The sequence below is a fragment of the Macrotis lagotis genome, chromosome X, assembly GCF_037893015.1.
Source record: "Macrotis lagotis isolate mMagLag1 chromosome X, bilby.v1.9.chrom.fasta, whole genome shotgun sequence".
NCBI lineage: Eukaryota > Metazoa > Chordata > Mammalia > Peramelemorphia > Peramelidae > Macrotis > Macrotis lagotis.
Window position 1 is genome coordinate 248,001,922 of NC_133666.1, and position 23,465 is coordinate 248,025,386.

A 23,465-nucleotide genomic window follows, 5' to 3' on the forward strand; every position below is an offset into this window, starting at 1 on the left:
GAAAAAATTCTATAACTGGAAGGCAAATATGTTAGAAAAATATACTTACTTTTTACAAATATTTTTGTATTGCCAGTTCCCCTTACTAGGAACAAAGGATTTTTTTTTCTTTTTGTTTTGGGAGGGGGGCAAGGCAATGGGGTTAAGTGGCTTGCCCAAGGCCATACAGCTAGGTCATTATTAAGTGTCTGAGGCCAGATTTGAACCCAGGTATTCCTGACTTCAGGGGCAGTGCTTTATCCACTGCACCACCTAGCTGCCCCCTTGAACAAAGGATTTTTTAAAAGATTATAAATCTTCCCCTGTATAGTAGTTTCTTTTTTTCCCCCCCAGCACATTAGAATACTGAATTTAGAACTCATCTGTATGGCAATGGACAGTGTAAATAAATATAAGATTGTCAAACATAAGACAGTGACTTTACCCCCAATACTAATATAGCAAGTATCAGAAAGGCAGAATTCTTTAGTTAATAATCATAAAATACTGAGTATCTCCTATGTGTTTTCAGTAGTCTAAATTAATTTTTTTAATTTAATGCTTCCTCCCCATACCTTTCCTGTTTCCTCCATTAAGTATGTATATTTCTCATCCCCCTCCCCCCCAATAGATTATAAACCTCCTTGAGGGCAAGGAATTTTAAAATTAACCTGACATTAGCAAATATATCATATTTCCTTTTTTATTTTTATGGCTACACACTAAAACTCTTTATAGAATTAAACTAAATGAATAGAAGGCATAAAAAAGCATAATTCTTTAATAATCAAGGTTACTGACTTCACATATGTCAAGAAATAAAGATAATAAAGAAAATAACCCAGTAAAATTAAAATTAAAAACAGAAGTTTTTTACATCATTGAATAGGAGTTCTCAAGTAGTGGATTTCACTAAGTCTAGTCAACAAGAGATTAAGTTATTACTACAAGGCAGGCACTAAGATAGATATCTGGACACTGGGATATAAGAACAAAAAATGAATTAAACTCTACCCATAGGGAGTTTATGTTCTAATTGAGACAACAAGTAATATAAAGATATAACCAATACAAATTTAAATAAATATAAATATATGTAAAGTAATTAAATGTAAGTTGTTTGGAGGGGGGAGGGGGAAATCAGGAAAAGCTTCAAACCAAAGACAGTGTTAGAGTTTTTCCTTAAGGGAAACATGAGGCAACAATAAGGAAATGTATTTCAGTCATGGGGGATGATCAGTGTAAAAAGACAGAGGATGTTCTGTAGTTGTCTTTGAGGAAAGAAAGAAGGTTAAGCTGAAGAAGGCAGAAAGAGGTTGCATCTATGGCTATGCCTAATTTCCAACAAGATGCTCCTCCCAGAATAAACTCAACACTTCTAATCACTCAAACCTTGATTGTTACCACCTCCCTCAGATTCCTTTCCCCTTTAAGAGGACTAGAGGGTTTATTACCAAATTCGAAGAGAACAATAACTGGACTCTAACTCATTCCACTTTGCTTTTGTGGCTCTGTCCAGTTAAACTCCAAGGGCTTCAAGGGTCTCCTTCATCCCTCTTCCAGCAACAGATTATAAAAAGATTCCTTGAGGGCAAGGAAGGTCTTTCTTTTTATTAATAGTAACCAGATAGCAAATGACTTTTAAAAAAGACAAACTGAGGGATTTGCATTTTACCTGAGAGGCAAGTTGTTGTTTGTCCTTCAAGAAGACCTTGACATCAGTTAAGTGATACCATGACATGCAAATGAATTGTATTAGAGTGAGAGGGTTATATGCAATGTTACCAGTCTCACATTCAATTCCAGAGCCAGCTGGGTCCAGGGGTCAGATATGAATCAGGATTACTGGAAATGGCCCTGGATGAGAGGCAATGAGGATTAAGTGACTTGCACAAAGTCACACAGCTAGTAAGTGTCAAGTGTCTGAGGCTGAATTTGAACTTGCTCCTCTAGACTTCAGGGTCAGTGTTCTACCTACTAGGACACCTAGCAAGAGAAAGTTAATGGAGTAAATATAAGAGTACTCGAGTCACATCGTCAGATGTGCACTTAAGGTAAAACTTTTAGCAATGTGTAGGATAAATTGGAGTAGTAAATGATGTGAAAAGGGGAGACTAATAAGGTTGTTGCAAAATTAAGTTATTAATTCAAGAAAGTTGAAATCTGATACAGCAACTTGGACTTCCAGAGGTCTAGTTTCACTCTAGTTCCCCAAATATCAGGCAATATATTCCCAACATCAATGGAAGAAGATGGCACCAGAACTAACAGTTAACCAGGGATTATTTATGGAGGATCTTGTTTTAGTACTGTGCTATAGTCAGTGAATAGCTATAGCACATTCCCACTGGCAAAACTTAAACCATGAACCACAATCTTGACATCTTCTTGCATTTATGGCACATTGTGTTTCTAGCAAATTCTAGCTGTAATTCTCTCATGGAAATAAAAGAATAAATGGGAGGGGTTTCTTTTTGTTTTTGAAGCTTAATTTTCTATGTAAATCACAACAAACATACTTTCACTATACCCAGTCTTCCCACTTTTATAAAGAAGTTAGGATGTACATTTCTAATCTCTCTTCTGAATCAAGGTTGGTCATTACAATTATAGAGAATTCTGCTTCCAATATTTTGTTCTTTCAATTTACATTGTTGTAAAGATATACATTTTTCCTGGTTTTCATTCTATAATACTTCATCTAAGATTTCCTATACTTTTCTGAATTCTTCATAATCATCACCAGTAATTTTCTATCATAGTCAATTTGGCCATTCATAATTTGTTCATGGTTCTATGTTACCACATTTGTTGTTTGTGGGAAATTTCTTTTTCTTTACTTGGAGGTACATACTTAGCAGTGGAATCTATTTTTACCACAATTTGAAATTCCTTTCCAGAATGATTGAAAACTTGATTATTTATTTACTTCATTTATTCATTCATTTATTTATTTATTTGTTTGTTTGTTTGTTTATTTAATTGGGGTTTTCTGCAAGGCAATGGGGTTAAGTGACTTGCCCAAGGTCAGATAGGTAATTATTAAAGTGTCTGAGTGCAAATTTGAACTCAGGTTCTCCTGACTCCAGGGCTGATACTCTTTACTATGCCACCTAGCTGTCCCAACATTTGGTTATTTTAATATTATGCAGTAGGATGAATATTCAGAAGGATATCAAAGGTTCATATTAACTGTACAAAATTTTAAATAATTTTTCTCCAACTACAATGAAAACAATTTAGTTTCAAATTCTATCATTTCCTTCCCTTCTCTCCCCTGAGATGGTAAGCAATATAATATAGACTATACAGCAGCAATCAGGTAAAACATTTCCATATTAGTCATTATGGAAGAAAACTTGAAAAGAAAGGAAGAAATGAAGAATGGAATGAATGAAGGAAGGAAGGAAGGAAGGAAGGAAGGAAGGAAGGAAGGAAGGAAGGAAGGGAAAAATAGTATGCTTTGGCATTATATTCAGATGCCATTTTTCTGGAGGTGGACAGCATTTTTATCATGAGTCTCTTTGGACTGCCATGGATTATTGGTATTGCTAAGAATGGCTAAGTCATTCACAGTTGTTCATCGCCCAATATTGCTGCTACTGTGTACAATGATCTTCTGGTTCTGTTCATTTCACTCTGTACCAGTTCAAGTAAGTCTTTATACTTTCCTAATATATTTTCCTCTTTTAATCTTTCTTGAGATATTTCTCATATTCTTTCACCATTCTTCCTTCTGAAATTTAAGAGTTTCCCAAACTAACGTAGCAATTAAACATTTCTGGGTTTAAAATTTATTGGCAGAACAAGTTGTTATTTGAGGTACATAATTAGCAAGGAAAAACTATTTTTACCACAATTTGAAATTCCTTTCCAGAATGATTGGAAACTTGGTTATTTTGATTTTAATTTGATTTCAACAAATCAGCTACCTATATCAATGGTGTGTTTGTAATAATGTAATTGAAAATTTTTATCTAATAAAATTCAATTTACAAACCTACTTTATCACCTTTTTTTACTGAATTTACAAATTCATTTTTATATATTACTTCTCTCCATACACTCTAGAGTCAAACAAAATTCATTTCCTTGATATTCCTTATTTTATCTTGGAAACTTTACTTGTGGGCTATCCCTAACAATGGTTTCCCTCCTCATCTCCACATCTTAAAAATCTCTAGTTTCTTTCTGAAATAATCTACAACTTTCTGCAGGAGCCCTTGCCTTTTCTTTTCTCTTTGTCTATGTCTGTTGTGTGTCTACTTCTAAGAGAATCTATGTTGCTAGAAGATAGGATTTGCTGTGTTTTTCTTTATATATCTCTAGTGCTTAACACAATACCTGGACCATTGTCAGGGCTTAATAAATATATGCTGATTCGCTGAGCTTCTTTAATTTCATGACTCTCTTCTTTTCACTTTCTTACCCATCTTCTTCCTTTTTGTCTATAGCTTTTAAAAACTCTTTTTTGGAATGGCTTTTGCCTCTTGTTGAGTAAAAGAAACATTCTCTCTCCAATTTAAGGATAAAGCAGAGAAGGAAAAGCTGTGACTTTGTGAGCTTTCTGGTAGAGTGGGGGGAGAAAGAAGACCTGCCTTTGAAAACATGGGAAAATATCTTGCCAATCCCTTTCTCTGCAGAAGGGAAGGGCCAATGTGTATGGAATACCACACAGTTGGGCAGAATAAGCAGGTGTGTACTTGGCACGATTATGTATTAGTCTGAACTGTTCTGTTTCCCTCTCTTTTAAGACATTTTTGTTAAAAGGAAGGAAGCTACAGAATCTGTAACATCTTTTTTGTAAATGTTCCCTAAACAAAAGAGAATGAATGAAAATCAGCATAGGTTTAGTATTCCAACAAGAGGCTTCTAGCAGATTATATACTACTTCTAATACATTAATATTCCCTTCAATTTGTTAATCCAAGTAATTAAATTTGTTAAATTTATATTTATTTGTTAAATAAATATGTAAATCAAAGGTCAGTATAGCTGACATAACATCTGGAATTTTATGTAGCATAATTTTATTTTATTTTTTTAAATGTATTTATTTATTTTGAATTTTACAATTTTCCCCTAATCTCGCTCCCCTCCCCCATCCCCCCTCAAAAGGCAGTCTGTAGTCTTTACATTGTTTCCATGTAGCATAATTTTAAATAATTATCATATTATTTCCTGAAGGATAACTGGAAGTTTCATTACCAGAAAAGGCTAGTTTGGGTAGAAATTGCATGACTATGACTTCCCACTTCCTCACCCCAGAAAAGGCAGATACATTGATCAGATACATTCATTTATAGACTGAATAATGCTCTCTCAAGTAAGGAGATGAAATACTTCAAAGAAGTTAGTTGCCTAGTAGGGTGGTGAGATTTTACAACACTAAAATCCTTTTAAAATGAAGTTACAAAAATGAAGAAAACTGGCATTTTTAAGGAATTATCACAAAGTAGTATTCTTTGAAGGATATTTCCGTCATCATAGTTTTCAACTTATATTTACTGCTGAGAGCTCCTTTATCTTTTCTACTTTATAGACTCCTCCCCTGCATTCTTCTTTTGCTTCAATGTGAGAAAAAGGTATCTCTTTTCCTCAAAAAGGTCAATCCTCTACTTGTACTTTCATATCATCCCCATCATTAGCTTTTTTCCATTTACTCATTTCCCTCCTTTGCACCTTTACCACAATCTGCTCTGGTTATGTTTTTGTTTTTGAGGTCTTTTTGTGTTTAAGTTCAAAGTGAATATTTTAAAATTTAAAATTAAAAAAAGAGAGGGGGGGGCGCTTCTATTGAGCCTATATCTTTCTCGAGCTACATTTTAAACCTTTTCCTTCACCATTAAATTTGTTGCTGTCTTTTTTGCTTCTTTACAAGCACCCCCTTCACAAACCCTGGCCATCTGACTTCAGCTCCTCAATGTGGTTAATGATCTCTTTAATGGGCATCTTTCCTCAGTCCTCACCTTCTTTGGACTCTGAAGGTTCAGAATGTATTCTATGCTCAACTATACCATTTGGAAGCTTCCTTTAGTGACTTATCTCTATTGTTATACTCCAAGAAGAGTGAAAGCTCCATGAGGGTAAGTAGCCTTACTTTTGTTTCTGTATCCTGTTTATAGCCTAATCCCTTATACACTTTAGGTTATCAATAAACATTTGTTGAATTTAAGTGAATAAATAGACTATAATGGTCTATGAAGTATTTTCATTCATATTTTTCATTTGTAATTCTAAGGGGGTCAGCTTATTTAGAGAAATATACAGTTATAGGATACTTTAATGCAATGTGTTTCACATTTGTTTTTGTTTGGGAAAATATTCATTAAGCTAAATACATATTTGTTTCAATTAAGTTTTCCTTATGTTTATTCAAAATATAATTTTACCTGCTTCTTAATGGCATAGTTTTCACCATCCTCAGCTTTCATTTTTTCAACTTTTTCTTCTTGCTGTTTGGCTTCTTTTTCATACATCATTTTTTCTTTGACCAATCTGTAAATAAATCATATTTTTTTATAAATGAATTTTCTTTTTTCTAGAGAAAATATGTCATGGCTAGAAAGCACAATTTTGAAAACAAAACAACAGAGATTCTTAAAACACAAACCAATAGCACATAAACAAATTTGGGAGGGTGGGAAACATAGTGGTCTATCATGTCTATATCTATAATCAAGATACATTATTTGTACTTAAATTGTGTGTGATTAAAAATCTTAAATTTGAATCAAAGTCTGTGCTTGTTATACTTTAAAACTATAATTCAATCCACCTGTGCACAGTATAATCCCTCAGTACATAAAAGGAGGTTACTAGAGTTAGGGAGAAAGTTTAAAAGGGCATGGAGGTTGAGTATGGGATTGGAGGAAGGAGATATTGACTGTCTTCATGAGTAACTATGGTTGAGTATCTGTTGCCAAACCTTCTCAATCTTAATTAGTCTAGTCCTTGGCTAATAAAGGTACAATCTTCTCTTCTTCATCTATTAGTTTTTCTAGTTTTATAGCATCAGGGGGAAAAAAGCTCATGCTTCACTAGCATTTGTCTTCAGGAATTCAGGATTTACTTCTAGGCCACAAAAAGGCCATAGGTAATGAATGGATGCATTATATAAATTGAAATTAAGAGTTCCAACATTTAAATGCTTTGCATATTAGTATATGAATTACTTAAAGAAACCATTTTTGTAAGTTAGACACAAAAGCAACTGAACATACTCCAACTTCTATTTTTTGTCTCACACTCTACCCCAATGAGAAAGAAGAAAGGGACAAGAAGCATCAAAATCAAGATTTTGAATCATTTAAAAGTAAATTATGTTCTGCACAATGGATATTATTACTACAGGAAATAAAAAGATTTTCAGCAGGGGTTGTAATAAAAATTATCAGTTATTTTCTCAAAGGGCTATTACGAGAAAAGTGTTCTGTAAATCTTAAAAGATCTTTATAAAAAAGAATTATTACACTTAGTTAACCAGAAAATTCAATTAACCAGAACATCCTATTTTCCCTCAAGTAATTTTGTGGATATTTCTGTTTATATAGTTCCATTTCCTAATGTATCCCACCCTCTTGGAGCTGTCCTTTTTTTACAAAGAATAAAAGAGAGAGAGAACAAAAAGTTCAGCAAAATTAACCAGCAATACACTGAAAAAGGCTGGCATCTGCAGAGTTCCACACCTGCAGTTTTTAATTCTTATTTAGGACTAATATTGTTATAATTTTGCAGCATTCAGCCCCATACTTTTTGATATGGTATAGTTCTTTTCATTCATATTATTGTGGTTATTGTACATACTTTTCCTGGTTATCTTTACTTTAAATCTATTTATTCACAGCTCCTTTTAGAAAAGTAAAGTGAGCATCAAGGTTCAGTAGAAATATTTACCTCCTATGTGTGACCTTAGGCAAATCATAGTCTTTGTTGGCCTCAGACTCAAGGTCAAAACAGGAATTGTATAAGATGGTTCTTAAAAGTGCCCTCCAACTATGATTATATGATGCAGTAACATTTCATTGAAACAATAAGTTTAGTCATTCCCCAATCAACAGGAAATCAACTTAAGTTTCCAGTTTTTTGCTACATACCAAAAAATGCTCTGATAAATATTTTATTGCATAAAGGTTCTTTCTTCTTATAAAAAATTTTAAAATGCTCTCATGACATTTACCAGTCTTGATTAAACATGTTTATTTAGAAATACATTGGCTGAGATATTATGTATTTTAGCTCTAATATTCTAATTGTAAATTTAGCAGAATAAAGTGAAAGAAGTTTACAAAAGAACACTCCAAAAATTAACTTATACAGGAATTTCTTTTGTCTAGACCAAGAGTTCAGCATTTTTGGTATTATGAACTCCTCTGGTGGTGTCATGAAACTGCAGAACTCTTCTCAAAACAATATTTTTAAGTAAAGTATACAACATGATCAATATGGGAATATGTTTAACTTATTCATAGATAATGTATATCAGTTTACTGACTGTCTAGGGGAGGAGAGAGGAAAGGGAGGTAAGGAGAAAAATACGGAACTCAAAATCTTACCAAAAAATGAATGTTGAAAACTCTTTGCATGAAGTTGAAATAATTGATGGAAATGTTGAATTTCAGTTAGAGATTGGTGAAAAAAGATGAAACTTTTTTCCCCATCCAAGTTCATTAGATACTCTGATATCTATCCTTGGACCTCAGGGTTTAGAACTTTTGTATTAGATCAGAGAAGGTTTTTTTGAAGGCTTTGGAAGAGAATGACTACTGATTGATTCTTTCACATAATTTGATAAAAATGAAATGATCCTGTTCTGGCCACATGCAGAGAGTGGTTAATAATTTTCCTTATGGGCAGAAAAGTGGGAACCTGTTATAACATTTACATATGTGCTCTGCAGGTTAAAAAAAAACCTGAAGAAAAAAATAACTTGCAATTAATCCATTTGTTGATTAATACCATTGTTATAGCAACTTTAAAATTTATAAAGCTCTTTATGTATATTATAAAGGATATTCTAGCACTGTCCTTTTCCCTTGAAAATTCTTGAGACTTATTAGACCTATCTTGGACAAGAGTAGACCCTAGGGATAGTCCTGATCCAGAACCAAATATGCTCTCTCGTATTTCCAGCCCTGAAATATAACCAGATAAGTGTATTGAATAGCTACCTTTTGTATAATAGGTAAAAATATTTTGTAAAAAAACAGTTCACTGTAGGGGAACTGGATAAAGGAAAGATGGAGATACTAAATTTGGTATGTTACTTGAAAGGATTATACTTTTAATATTTTTAAGGGACTTGAATTGTCACATTGAAAGTGTAATTATATAATGGGAAATACTGTTTTGAGAGAATATATAACCACATAAACAGAAAATGTTACTATTGATGCCTAAATATCTTTTATCATTATTATATGATCTTAGACTAGGCATATTGCATGGTAAGAGTTCTAGATCAGGGATCCATGAACTTGATTCTTAAAATATGCTGATCACCTATATTTCAGTATAAGTAGTTTCCTTTGTGATTGTATGTTTTATTTTATGCACTTAAAAATATTATTTTGGGGTCCATAGGCTTCACTCAGATGTGTATGACACCCAAAAAATGTAAGAACCCCTGACATAATAGATTACAGTATTATAAACTTATGGCTGGAATAGTTATCTAGTCCAGTTTCTTAATTTTACAGATGAGGAAATTGAGACCCAAAAAGCTTGGAAAGAATGATGAAGAAGGTGTTCTAGGAATTAAATCTGGATAATGGCTCTGCCATTAAGTAGGGCAATTCATTTAAACCTTTTAGGGACTTGTTTCCCCAACTTTAAAATCAGGGTTTGGACTCTATAACCTGTAAGGTTCTTTCTAGCTCTACCTCAATAATTCTTAGTTCAAAGTCATATAGAACTGGCAGAGCGAGCATTTTAATTCAGGTCCTCTGACTCCAAATCCAGAATATTCTCAGATGTGGGATTTTCATACAACTTAAGAAATCAAAAGTACTTCTGTGACTATATAGTCCAAATGCTATCTATTACAGAAAAGAAAACTAAGGCCTATAAAGGATCAATGACTTATTCAAAATCAGTTCTTTTCTTCCCAACCTCTTCTTTTTTTTTCCTTTTGATCTATACCTGCGAATTCACTGGTTAAGGAAACACTGTGGATCTTAAATTGCTCTGAAAATTACAGTCTTTGAGGGTTGTCTTTAGCTACTGAGAAATTAAACTGTTTGTCCAGATCATAGTGCTAGTATGTGATAGAAACAGAACACATAAGATATTCAGGGTTATAATACAGCCTCAAAGAGAACTTTCTTTATGGGCCTGGTCATTTGCAAATTTTAATTAATTAAAAAAATTATTGATGGGGTTAAGTGACTTGTCCAATGTCACACAGATGTGAACCCAGGTCCTCCTGACTCCAGAGCCAGTGCTCAATCCACTGTACCACCCAGCTGCCCATAATTAATTAATCTTAAAGAAATAAAATATGTTGTCAATTTGGGAGAAACTTGAAAAGTTATCATCAGTAAACTGGCACTTATAAGGTACCAAAGTAGATTTCTAAAAACTAGGCCATTTTTTAAAATAGAAACTTTAGAATTCAAGGGAAGGTAATACTTACAAAATAAACTATGACATTTTGAAAATAATAAATTCTGCAAAGGGTAGTCATTATAGATGATAACATGTTCTAATATTCTTTTAGTTATCCATATAATGGATATGACAAGCATTTTTTTCTTTTTACAGAGCTCTGCTTTTCTCCCTATCACAATGACTCTCTCATTTCTCCCTTTCTATTTATACGTATCCCCAATATCACATTTCTCCCAGACATTCTTATTTATCCCTTCTTCTAGTCCTTCATCTGATATAACCTTCCCCCTTTTCAGCTGTAATTATGAAACACAAAATTTCCACTTGTTCTGTTAAGTAATGTGCTAAGTTAAACAAGTAAAATAGTTCCTGGCCTCAAAGTGTTCACATTCTAACAAGTGGCTACAGTACATAAGAGGAAACTGGACGAGGGAGAGGGGATACATAAAAGTAGAAGGGTCAGGGAAGTAGCATGGAGGACTTGGGCTCCAGGCAGAAGCTGACCTGACAGAGTAGACTTCCCAAGGTCTGGCAGGGAGGAGGTGGAGAAGGGATGGGGGGGAGGAAGAGGATGAAAATGGGGGGGGGGGGGAAGAGAGAGATTGAGTTAAAGCTTTAACAATGCATGTGAAGTAATGTGACATATTTACATAGTAGTCACATTACAAAAAAAAGGCAAGAAAAAAAGTGAGAAAATTATACTTCAATTTGCATTCAGAGTTCAACCAGATCTCTCTTTGGAGATGGACAGCATTTCTGACATCATGAATACTTTGGAATTGACTTGGATCATTATACTGATCAGTGTAGCTAAGTTAATCAATATTACAATATTGTTGTTACTGTGTAAAATGATTTTCTGGTTCTATTCATTTCATCCATCCCCTTAGTCACAATCACATTCTACAACTTGTTCAGACATTCCCCAATTGATCAACAGCCCCTCAGTTTCCAATTCTTTGCCACAACAAAGAAAGCTGTTAAAATATTTTTGTACATATAGGTTCTTTTCCTTTTTATATGATCTCTTTGGGATACAGACCCAGTAATGGTATTTTTGGGTCCAAGGGTATGCCTTTTATAGTCCTTTGGATGTGGTTCCAAATTATTCTACAAAATGGTTGGACCACTTCACAAGTCCACCAATAGGTCCATTAATGCAGCTATCTTTTCCATATCCCCTTCAGCATATCAATTCTGATAAATGTGAGATGGTAGCTGAGACTTGTTTTAATTTGCACTTCTCTGATTGTGACTTTGAGCATTTTTCATATATTATGGATAGCTTTGATTTTTTTTCTTAATCTTTTATTTTTTGGCAAGGCAATGGGGTTAAGTGACTTGTCAAAGGTCATACAGCTTAGGTAATTCTTAAGTGTCTGAGATCACATTTGAACTCAGGTTCTCTTGACTCCAGGGCCATTATCCACTGTGCCACCTAGCTGCCCCAATTTCTTTTTTTTAAACTGCTTCCTCATATCCTCTGATCATTTATAATTTGGGGAATGGATCTTATTTTTATAAATTTGACCATTTATATATTTAAGAAATAAGGCCTTTATATGAGAAATCTGCTATAATTTTTTTGTATTACTTCATTGTCTATGGCATGTTTTAGCAAATGTAGTTTCCCTGAATATCTCTTTTAATTGCTTTTACTTTTGATTTGTCTAAGTTCATGATTGCTACTCCTGCCAAAATACAATTTTCAAAACTGCAACTATATTTGCTAAAATTTAATCCTTTTCTTTTTCTAGTTAAATAAGCCTTTTATTGCACAGACAAATATAGATAGATCAAGCTTTTATTACGTGCCTATATTGTGCCAGGTACTCAGCTAAGTCCCAGGAATACAAATGGAGAAAGACAATACATAAAAAAAATTCTTAAAAAAGGTGGGGTGGGAGAAGAATATAAGCCAGGTGTGGAATAGTGAGAAGCTGGGAAAGTGACATGACGGTGTGAAACTTTGGTAAAAGCTCACCTATAAGAGAGCTAAGAGACCCTGGGGCACAGTCAAAAGTTTACAGTGGGAGGTGGATGTGAGGCTAGAGATCTGGCAGGATAGTGAAAAAGCTTAAGAATCTTTTAAAATATCATTCTATCACATATATATTATATAATATATACCTATATTAGATTATAGCTGTTCTAAAATGGTTAATGGGAACTACAGATAAGACGCTATAGTCAAAATTCAATTCGGTTAATTCAAATTCAATTCAAAACTCACTATTCAAATCAAAATTTAATAAAAATATTTTTGACTGTTTAGTTATGACTACAGCAAGCAAACTTTTTTTCCCTTGAGGGAAAGGGGAAGGAGTGGAATAAGCATTTACATAGTGCTTAGTATGTACTACATACACTGTGCTAAACAGTTTACAAATATCCAATTCTTACAACAACCCTGTGAAGTAGATACTGTTATTATCACCATTTTGACAACAGAAGAAACCGAGACAAACAGAAGTTCAGTGACTTTCCCAGACTGTATAGTTAGTATGTAACAGGCCAAATTTGAACAGAGGTATTTTTGACTCCAGGTCTATTGCTAAATCTACTATACCACTTCGTATATTGTATCCTGATCATCACCAAAAGTTCGGCTTCCTACTAGATCAGGTCATGGGATGAGACAGTGAGGACATCTATGCACAACACTCCCTTCACTATAATTAATATAATGTACAAGTCATGCTATTATTCATATGATGTCATGGTTTCCTTCAATTACAAAAAACAATAATCAATCAATTGTTTCTTATATAAACACCTGGTGGTTAACCTCATTAGGAACCCCTTCAAACTTGGTCCTTGGTTTACTTAGCTGGATGAAAGGCAGTCTTTCCAGACTGGAAGGGAGTTGAGTCTAATTAGCATAATCTTCAAGTACAAAGGGTCATTTCCTTGTTACAGAGGGGGCTTTGGTATAAGTAATTAGAAGTGAATTTTAATAAGATTTAAGATCTTGTTATTACATTGAATCCTAATAAGACTTTTTACTATCTTTAATGCCAAGCTTTCTCATTTTTTTGTTCATCTTCTGATTCCTAATTCTTAGCATAGTGCTTATCATGTGGGAGATGCTTAATAAATTCCTGCTGATGTGACATGATCAACTCCCCATCTTTTTATGGGAGGCAATATATAGCACAGTCTAAAGAATATAGTCTCTGAAGTTAGAGGTGTGGGGTTCAAATCCAAACTACAACCTTGATTGTTGGTGAAGTTATAACCAAGAAGGGCTTTGATTACATGATATTAAAAAATTTATATACAAACAAAACCAATATAGACAAATAGAAGGAAAGAGAGAAACTGGAGGAAAACTTTTTTTTTGCATTGTTTCTCTGAGGCCTCATTTCTCAAATATATAAGCTACCGAGTTAAACTTATAAAACTAAGAACCAATGCCCAATTGATATATGGTCAATGGATATGAACAAGAAGTTTTCAAAAGAAAAAATTAAAACCACTATAATCATATGAAAAAATGCTCTAAATCACTAATGATTAGAGAAATGCAAATTAAAACAACTTTGAAATACCACCTCTTATCTATCATTGGCTAACATGACAGAAAAAGAAAATGACAAATGTTAGAGGGGATGTAAAAAAATAGGGACAGCAATACACTATTGGTGAAATTATGGACTGGTTCAATGATTCCAGAAGACAACCTGAAACTGTGCCCAAAGGGCTATAAGCTATACATATTCTCTGACTCAGAAATACCACTATTAGGTATGTATATCCTAAAGATATCAAAGAAAAAAGGAAAAGGAACTCTATGTTAAACTCTAGTTAAAGCATCTTCTGTGTTGTTCATTTCAGCAAAAAATTAAAAATCCAGGGACGTCCATCAACTGGGAAATGGCTGAGCAAATTGTGGACTATGTTTGTGATGGAGCACTATTGTGATATAAGAAATGGCTAATGGGGTGGTTTCAGAAAAAACCTGGGAAAATTTATACGAATTGATGCAAAGTGAAATGAACAGAACCAGGAGAATATTGTACATAGTAACAGCAATTTGTAATATGCTGATCAACTGTGAAAGACTTAGCCATTCTAAGCAAAACTGATCCAGGATAATTCCAAAGAATTAATGATGCATACAAAAATATTCATAGCAGCTCTTCTTGTAGTGGCAAAGTATCGGAAATTGAGGGGATACCCATCAATTGGGGAATGGATGAAGAAATCATGATGTGTGTGTGTGTGTGTGTGATGGAACCTGTATTGTTCTTTAAGAAATCATGAGGAACAGGATTTCAGAAAAGTCAAGAAAGACTTGTGTGAATTGATGCAGATTGAAATGAGCAGAACCAGAACATCATATAACAACATGATGATGATCAACTATAATGGATTTGCTCATTTCAGCAATAGAATAATCAAAGACAATTTTAAAAGACTTTCAATGCAAAATACCATGCATATCCAGAGAAGGAACTGTGGCATTTAAATAAAGACCAAAGCTTATTATCTTCAATTTTTAAAACTTGTCTGATATTTTATGTAATTTCTTTCTTCTTCTGTTTGGATTTGATTCTTCTCTCACAATATGATTTATATGAATCTATTGTTTAGCATAGCCATAAATGTAGAGCCTATATCAAATTGCTTTCTGCCAGGGGAAGGGAAAAAGAAAAGGAAGGAGGGAGAAAAACGTAAAATTCAAAATCATACAAAAAAATGATTGGTAAAAATTACTGTGTGCATGTAGTTGGAAAAAATAAATAAAATATTTAAAACAAAAAAGAATTAATGATGAAAAATACCATCAACTTCCAGAGAGAGAACTGAATACTAACAAGTATAATTTTTCACATTCATTTTCTTTTTTAAAACAACTTAGCTAATATGGAAATTAGTTCTGCATTATTTCACATGTATAACTGCCTGTCTTCTCAAAGAAGGAAAGAGAAATTGGAGAAAGAATCTGGATACCCAAATCTTTAAAAAATGTTAAAAAATAAATAATAACTGGACAAAATATACCACTCTAAAAAGAAATAAGGATTATATGCAAACTCCTCTATCTAGCTTAGGAATCAAAAGATTTACTCCAGGGGTTTTGAGAAGAACCTGGGATAAATAAACTGGGATACACACAAAAAGAGCTCAGGCAGCCCCAGGAAGCTCTGGGAAGAATTACTCAGTACTTTTCCTAGCAGCAGCTCACAGCACTGGCAAAACTAGACTCCTAATAGCTACAGGAGTCCAGACAGAAAAAGACTTGAAGATGGGTGTGTGTGTGTGTGTGTGTGTGTGTGTGTGTGTGTGTGTGTGTGTGTGTGTGTGTATGCAGATGCAAAATCCAGCTAAAAACCCCAAGCGAAATCCAGCTAAAGCTGCTCCTGCCTGTGTCAGGAGATAAATACTACAGTACCTCCTGAGTCCAGCATGTAGAAAGGCTCCAGGGCAGAGCCTATAAGGCCTTGTGGCAAAAGGGAGCCCCTAGACAAATCCTAGAGTCCTTTGAAGGAGGGACCTAGTCTGAGTCACCATATTCAGGAATGGATATCCTCACCATTAAGACAATAGACTGCCCTTACCATTCAGTTCTGGAGACTGATCGAAGCACAGTCCTATTGTTCCCTACCCCAGACCTAGAGAATAAGATAGATAAAATGAATAAACCAGGGAAAACTCTTACTACAATGAAGAAATAAATACCTTGCTTTGAGGGATGCCTAAAAAGTAAACCCCGAGGAAAATAGAGATTCCACAAGTTCAGATAAAATTAAAAGAAAAAATATCCTGGCCACAGGAATTGTAGAAAGGAAGGAAAACAAGAAATGCAGAAGAGAAAAATTCAAGAGGCAGAATGGTAAGGAAAACTGGCACATTACAACTGTGGAAAACTCACTTAAGAATTAAAAGCCCTGAAAAACAGAAAGAAAAGAGTAACTCAAAAAGACAAAAAGTAAACATTACATAAAACTAAAAACTTGGGATGGGGGAAGGGAGGAGAAACAGATGAAAACCTAAGACACACTATCAAAAAGATAAAGTCTAGGAGAACAAGTTCAGGAGAAATAATCTAAGAATTTTAATCTTTCTTGAAAATTATGATCAAAGTTTTATTTCCAGAAATTACAAATAAACACTGCTCAGAACAAAGGAGAAATAATCTACCAGTCTCCTCAAGAAAGAGACCTCTAAATTAAAAACTCCCAGAAAACTAAGAGTCAAATTCTAGAACTTCCAGGGAAAGAAAAAAAAATATTACAAGCAATCAAAAAGGAGTTCAAATACCAAGGATCACTGAGACTTAGCAAAAAACTCTTAAGTAAAGGAGAGCTTGCAATATGATATTTCAAAAGACAAGAGATAACACTTTTACAATTAAGGATAACTTATAAGTAAAATTCTACAGGCAAGAAAATGGACCTTGAATGAAACAGTGAATAGAATTCCCAAGCATTCACAATAGGGAAAAACAAAAACAAAATAAGGCAATCTGAAATGGAAATAGCACCAAAAAAAAAATGGAATATGTGGGAAATCTACTGTTTTCATATTACTAAGGGATATGAAACAAATGTCTTCTCAGAGTCCTTTACTACTAAAGGTCATAGAGAAAGGTTAAAAATGTCATAGGGTTGTCAGGGATTTTGTTCTACTGGTCCTATGACAAGAAAAAGCTGAGAGGAGCAGGGAAATGAATTAAGGAAGAAAGGAGAAGGCAAATCACTATCACATAAAAGAATGGCATAGGATAAAGAATATATTTTTATATTCCCTACAGAGGAAGAAGTGGGGACAAAAGGCATCTAATAAACTTAACTTTCATTTGAATCAGAGAAAGGACATTTGAACAAAAATTTAAAAACCCCACAGATATTGCAACAAAAATAGACAATAAATTCAAAAGGGAAATAGGAAGGGATTAAGGACATGAGAAGTGAAGAGGGGTCTAGGAGCAGGTAGGATAGATAAGGAGGTAGGCATAATCATAACTAATTTGAATGTTGGAGAGATAAATAAGAAGGGAAAATTAAAAGAAAGAAGACAAAAACACGGGATCAACATCAGAGTAAAGTAATAGAAAGAGTTGCAAGAGTAGAAATAAAATGTTCAATTTAAAAAATCATAACTGCCAAATAAAACTTTATTTTAATGGCACTTTCTTATTTATGAAGGTGGGTGGAAGTAAAGAAGAAAAAAATTATAAAAGGTATAGATAGGGAAAAATAAATAATTAACAATCATAATTATAAATGTGAAGGGGTTATATTTGTCCATAAAATGAAAAAAGAGAGAATGGATTTATTATTTACAAGAAATACACTTTAAACACAAAGATTAACAGATGAATAAATAAGGAACTGGAATAAAATCTATTACATTCAGAGAAACTAAAAAAAAACCCTATATAACAATATGAGAATATATTCTATAGACAAGTTAAAAAGATGAGGGAGTTTATATTATATATTATGGTTAAAGGCATCATAGATAGTGGATCAATATGTGTACTTCCATTGCACAGAACTGAAATGTTTAAAGAAAAATGTAATTGAACTGAGAGAAAAAAGGATAAAAAAAGTGGTGGACCTTAATGTATTCCATATAGACCAAACCATAGACAATGAATTAATAGCAATATTAACCAAAGAGTGTAACACCCAAATTCTTAAAGGAAAAATCAAATGAGTTACAGGAGAAAATAGTAAAATTATGAGATTTCAGTTTACCCCTCTCCAGTCAAGATAAATCTAACTTTTGAATAAGGAAGAAAAAGTTAACAGGAAGAGGAAGGATAACAGAATTTCAGAAAAGTTAGATATGACAGACTTCAGTAGAATATTAAATGGAAATAAAAAGGAATATAATTATTTCAGCTAGGCTGATAAAAATCTCACAAGTAAATGCAGAAAGGCAGAATTACTACATGCATATTTTCCTGATTATAATGCGATAAAATTATATTCAATAAAAAAGCCTTTGAGCATAGATAAAAATTAATTAGAAACTAAATGTTCTAATCTTAAAGAATGAGTGGGTCAAAGAACAAATCATAGAAAGAATCAGTAATTTCATTAAAGATGATGTTAACAATTAGACAAAAGACCAAAATTATGGGTTGCAGTCAAAATAGTAATTAGAGGAACATTTTTATCTCTAAACACTTACATTATTATTATTTTTTATTTTTGAAAGGCAATGGGGTTAAGTGACTTGCCCAAGATCACACTTCTAGGTAATTATTAAGTATGACATCCCACATTTGAACTCAGGTCCTCCTGATTCCAGGACCAGTGGTGCTCTATCCACTATGCCACCTGGCTAGCTGTCGAACACTTACATTATTAAAAAAGAAAGGAAAGATTAACAAATCAGACATGCAACTAAAAAAAAAAAAGTACACAAAACAATTAAAATTTCTCTTTAAACATCATGGAAATCCTGAAACTTGCAGAAGATTAATGTAAATGAATGACTTTTTTAAAAAAGAAAAATCAACAGAATAATTACACTAGGAACTGTTAAAAAACAATAAAACAAGATAAAATGACTATTTTGAGACTTTAAAAAGAAATAAAATAAAATTACTAATATAAAAAATGAAACAGGTGAATGAACCACTGATGAAGATAAATAAAAGCAATTCTTAGCAGAAATTTGGTCAATAAAACTGACAATCTAAATGAAATGGATGATAATCTACAAAAACAACAAAACAGGAAACCATACTTTCATAGTCCTTTCTTAAAAAAAAAAGGCATAAACGAACTCCCTAAGGGAGAAAAAAAACAAAACAATCAGATGGTTTAACATGTGATTTCTACCAAACATTAAAAAAAACACTTAATTCTAATTCCACATAAATTGTTTGAAAAATTATAGTTATTAAAAAGGGACCAAATAAATTCTTTCTATGACATAAATATGGTCTTGTTATCTAACTAAAAAGAATGAAAACAGACAAAGAAAACTATAAACAAATTTCCGAAATGAATATCAATGAAAAAATTGAAAATAAATCCTAGTAAAGAGATTTACAATATAAAGCAAAGATTATACACAAAGACTAGATTGAATTTAAACAGAGAATGTAGAACTGGTTCAATATTAGGAAAACTATAAGAATAATTAACCATATAAATAACAAAGACAGAGGCGGAGCCAAGATGGCCACGTGAAGGGATCAAGTCTTAGGAGCTCTCTGATAAAAACTCATGAACTAAGGACTCTAACTAAACTTTCAAGACACAGAACCCACAACGGGACCCAGTGAGGCAGTTCTCCTACTCGAGGTAACCTGGAAAAGAGCAGAAAGGCTCTGCTCCCCAGGGGCCCGGAGGGGCGGCCCGCCAAAGGGGTGGCCCGCCAGAGCCAAAGAACTTCAGCCTCCTGGAGGCAGCCCCAGGGTGCTGGGAGCCTCAGCTCACAGCAGCAGGGGAGTCTCCTGAGCTGCATCCCGGGGAGCACCAGCACAAAGTGGGGGAACAGCGGGGGACCTCTGCCAGAGCAAGCACTTGGAGCCCAGCCCTCAGGGCACACAGCCAGCAGCCTGGTCTTTCCACAGCCTAGACCCAGAAACAGAAGCAGGTGGAGCCAGTAAGCAGGAGCTCCCAGGGCATGAGCCCATTGAGCTGAGGGAGGGGAGTGAAGAGAAAGAGAGACTGCAGAGCTCTGTCCTCTGCCCCTGGAACAGGACTCTGCAGCTCTGACCACATTCAGATCCTGATCCCAGTCTAGGACCCCCCATAGAACAGCAGGGCCCCCCCCCACCTCAGCCCCGTGGCAGAGGGGGGCGCTTATGGTCATTCACAGACCAGGAGGGAGAACAGAGCCTCACACACTGAGACCCTTGTGGGACTGTCCAAAAAGGTCAGGAAGCACGCCCAAAAAACAGGCTTAGGCTGGGAAAATGAACAAAGAAACAAGAGGAAGACCATTGAGAAATATTTTGCAAATGAGCCCAAGAAGGATCAAAATACTCAGTCTGAAGATGAGGAAGCACAAGCTCCTGCATCTAAAGACTCCAAGAAAAACAGAAGTTGGGCTCAGGCTATGATAGAGCTCAAAAAAGACTTTGAAAATCAAATGAGGGAGTTGGAAGAAAAACTGGGAAAAGAAAGGAGAGAGATGCAGGAAAAACATGAAAATGAAGTCAGCAGCTTAGTCAAGGAAATCCAAAAAAATGCTGAAGAAAATAGCATGCTAAAAAACAGCCTAGGTTCAAAAAGTTATTGAGGAGAAGAATGCTTTAAAAAGCAAAATTGGCCAGATGGAAAAAGAAATAAGAAAACTCACTAAGGAGAATAAATCCTTCAGACAAAGAATAGAATTCAGGGAGATTGATGAATTTACCAGAAATCAGGAATCAATACTTCAAAACAAAAAAATGAAAAATTAGAAGAAAATGTGAAATATCTCATTGAAAAAACAACTGATATGGAAATCAGACTTAGAAAAGATAATTTGAAAATTATTGGAATACCTGAAAGTCATGATCAGGAAAAGAGCCTTGACATCATTTTCAAAGAATTACTACAGGAAAATTGCCCTGATATCCTAGAAGCAGAGGGCAAAATAGAAATGGAGAGAATCCACCAATCCCTCAGAGAAAGAGATCCCAAAAAACCAACCCCCAGGAATATTATAGCCAAGTTCCAGAACTCCCAAGTCAAAGAGAAAATATTACAAGCAGCCAGAAGGACACAGTTCAAATATCGTGGAGCTGCAGTCAGGATCACACAGGACTTAGCAGCAGCTACTTTGGAAGCTCGTAGGGCTTCGAATACAATATACCGGAAGGCAAGAGAGCTTAGAATGCAGCCAAGAATGAACTACCCAGCAAGGCTGAATGTCCTCTTCCAGGGAAAAAGACGGGACTTTCAATGAACCAGGGGAATTTCAAAGGTTCCTTTTGGAATGGCCAGAGCTGAACAGAAGGTTTGATCTTCAGATACAGGACTCAGGTGAAGCATGGAGATTGGAGGAGAGGGGGGAAATATGAGGGACTTAATGAGGATGAACTGCATGCATAGAAAAATGATACTGATAATATTCATATGAACCATCTCAGTTAATAGAACAGGTAGAGGGAGCTTTTATAGTTGAAGCACAGGAGAAAGCTGAATTCGAAGATAAAATATGGTGTAAAAATGGAGTCAATAAGGAAAAAAAGGGGAAATGGAATGGGAGAAAGAAAAAGGAGGGGGGGAATAGTCCAAGCTATTTCACATAATAAGATTTTTTTTTTATTACAATGAGCTATTGCAATGATATGGAAGGGGGGAGGCAAGGGGGAATGAGGGAACCTTTGCTCTCATCAGAGATGGCTAGGAGAGGAAACAGCAAATATACTCAATGGGGTATAGACAACTGAAGTAAGAAGGAGGGGGGAGCAGGGGGAAGGGGTGGGGATGTGAATAAAGGAGGAGAGGATGGACTATGGGGGGACAGTGGTCAGATATAACACATTTTCTTTTTTTACTTCTTGCAAGGGGCTGGGATTGGATGGCCTGCCCAGGACCATAGGGCCAGGTGGATTCTGGGCCTAAGGGGTGGTATGGGGGCTCAGGGCTTCTTGGCGCCAGGACCAGGGATCTGTCTCTGCTGCGCCACTCAGCAACCCTACAGCAGAGTCAGAGTGAAAGGAGAGAGAAAATACAGTACATGGTAGTGGAGAAATAAGAAAGGAGGGAGTTGCGATCAGCAATGGCAATGTTGGAAAAATATGGAAGTAACTTTTGTGATGGACTTATCATAAAGAATGTGATCCACTCATGACAGAGTTGATGGTGTTGGAACAAAGACTGAAACACATTTTTTGTTATTATTATTTGGGGGAGGGTTCAGGGCAAGTGGGGCTGGGTGGCCTGCCTGGGGCCACATAGCAGGGTGATCATTGGGTGTCTGGGGCCAGATTCGGACCTAGGTGCTCCTGGCTCAAGGGCCAATGCTCTGTCTGCCACCCAGCCACTCCTACTATTATTACTATTTTATTTTATTTTGGGTCTTTTTTTTTATTCTTTTTGGTTTTTGCAGGGCAGTGGGGATCGGGTGCCTACATGGCTGGGTGATTATTGAGTTTATGAGGCTGGATATGGACTCAGGTGCTCGTGGCTCCAGGGCTGGTGCTTTGTCCATTGCACCACCTGGCCATACCTACAATTATTACTATTATTTTTTTAAGTTTAATTTTTTTCTCCCCCCTTTACTTTTTTGCCCAAGCAAGTCTATCTATATTCATGGGGGAAGGGGTATTATGTTTACTTGTAAACAAGTATATTTTATTAATGTAAAGAAAAACATTTGTACAAAATGAGAATAAAAAATAAATTAAAAAAAAAAGAAAGTAGAAAACCAAATTACCAGTATCATAAATGAAAAAGGTGAATTCACCACCAATGAGGAGGAAATTAAAATAACAATGTGGAATTATTCTGTCTAAGTGTATGCTAATAAATTTGATAATCTAAAAAACAAATAAACAAAGACAAAAAAGTCATGTGATTATTTCAATAGATGTTGCAAAAAGCTTCTAACAAAATAATACACCATTCCTGATTAAAAAAAAAAGAAATATCTAGAACAAGCATTATCTGTAGTCATCAGAAATATTAATTGTTTCTATGTAGGCCAAACCAACAAAGAAAGAATGATACCACTTTATTCAGTGCCATTCCAACCTATCATGTAGGGTTAGAAAAAAATAATAAAAATCACCTAATGAAACAAAAGATCAAGAATAGCAATGGGAAAAAAAATTTTAAAGGCAAAGAAAGGGGATCTAGAAGTACCAGATATCAAATTATACCACAAAGTTGCAATCAACAAAATCAAATGGTACAAGTAGAGTGGTTGAAAAATGGAACAGATTAGGAACACAATTTTGTTGTTTTAGTTTT

At 34.6% G+C, this 23,465-nt stretch overlaps 1 protein-coding gene across 2 annotated transcripts in view; it reads right to left on the reverse strand.

The window, feature by feature from the left end:
- The window catches only part of TBCA (tubulin folding cofactor A), a 116,655-nt gene that overhangs the window by 18,700 nt on the left and 74,490 nt on the right, over nt 1-23,465 (reverse strand). For both annotated transcript variants that reach the window (XR_012471931.1, XM_074203653.1), the window contains exon 2: nt 6,372-6,477. Coding sequence is in view for 1 of the 2 variants with exons in the window: in XM_074203653.1 (XP_074059754.1) it covers nt 6,372-6,477 (106 nt within the window). In the remaining variant the exon portion in view is untranslated. The remainder of the gene's footprint in view (nt 1-6,371; nt 6,478-23,465) is intronic.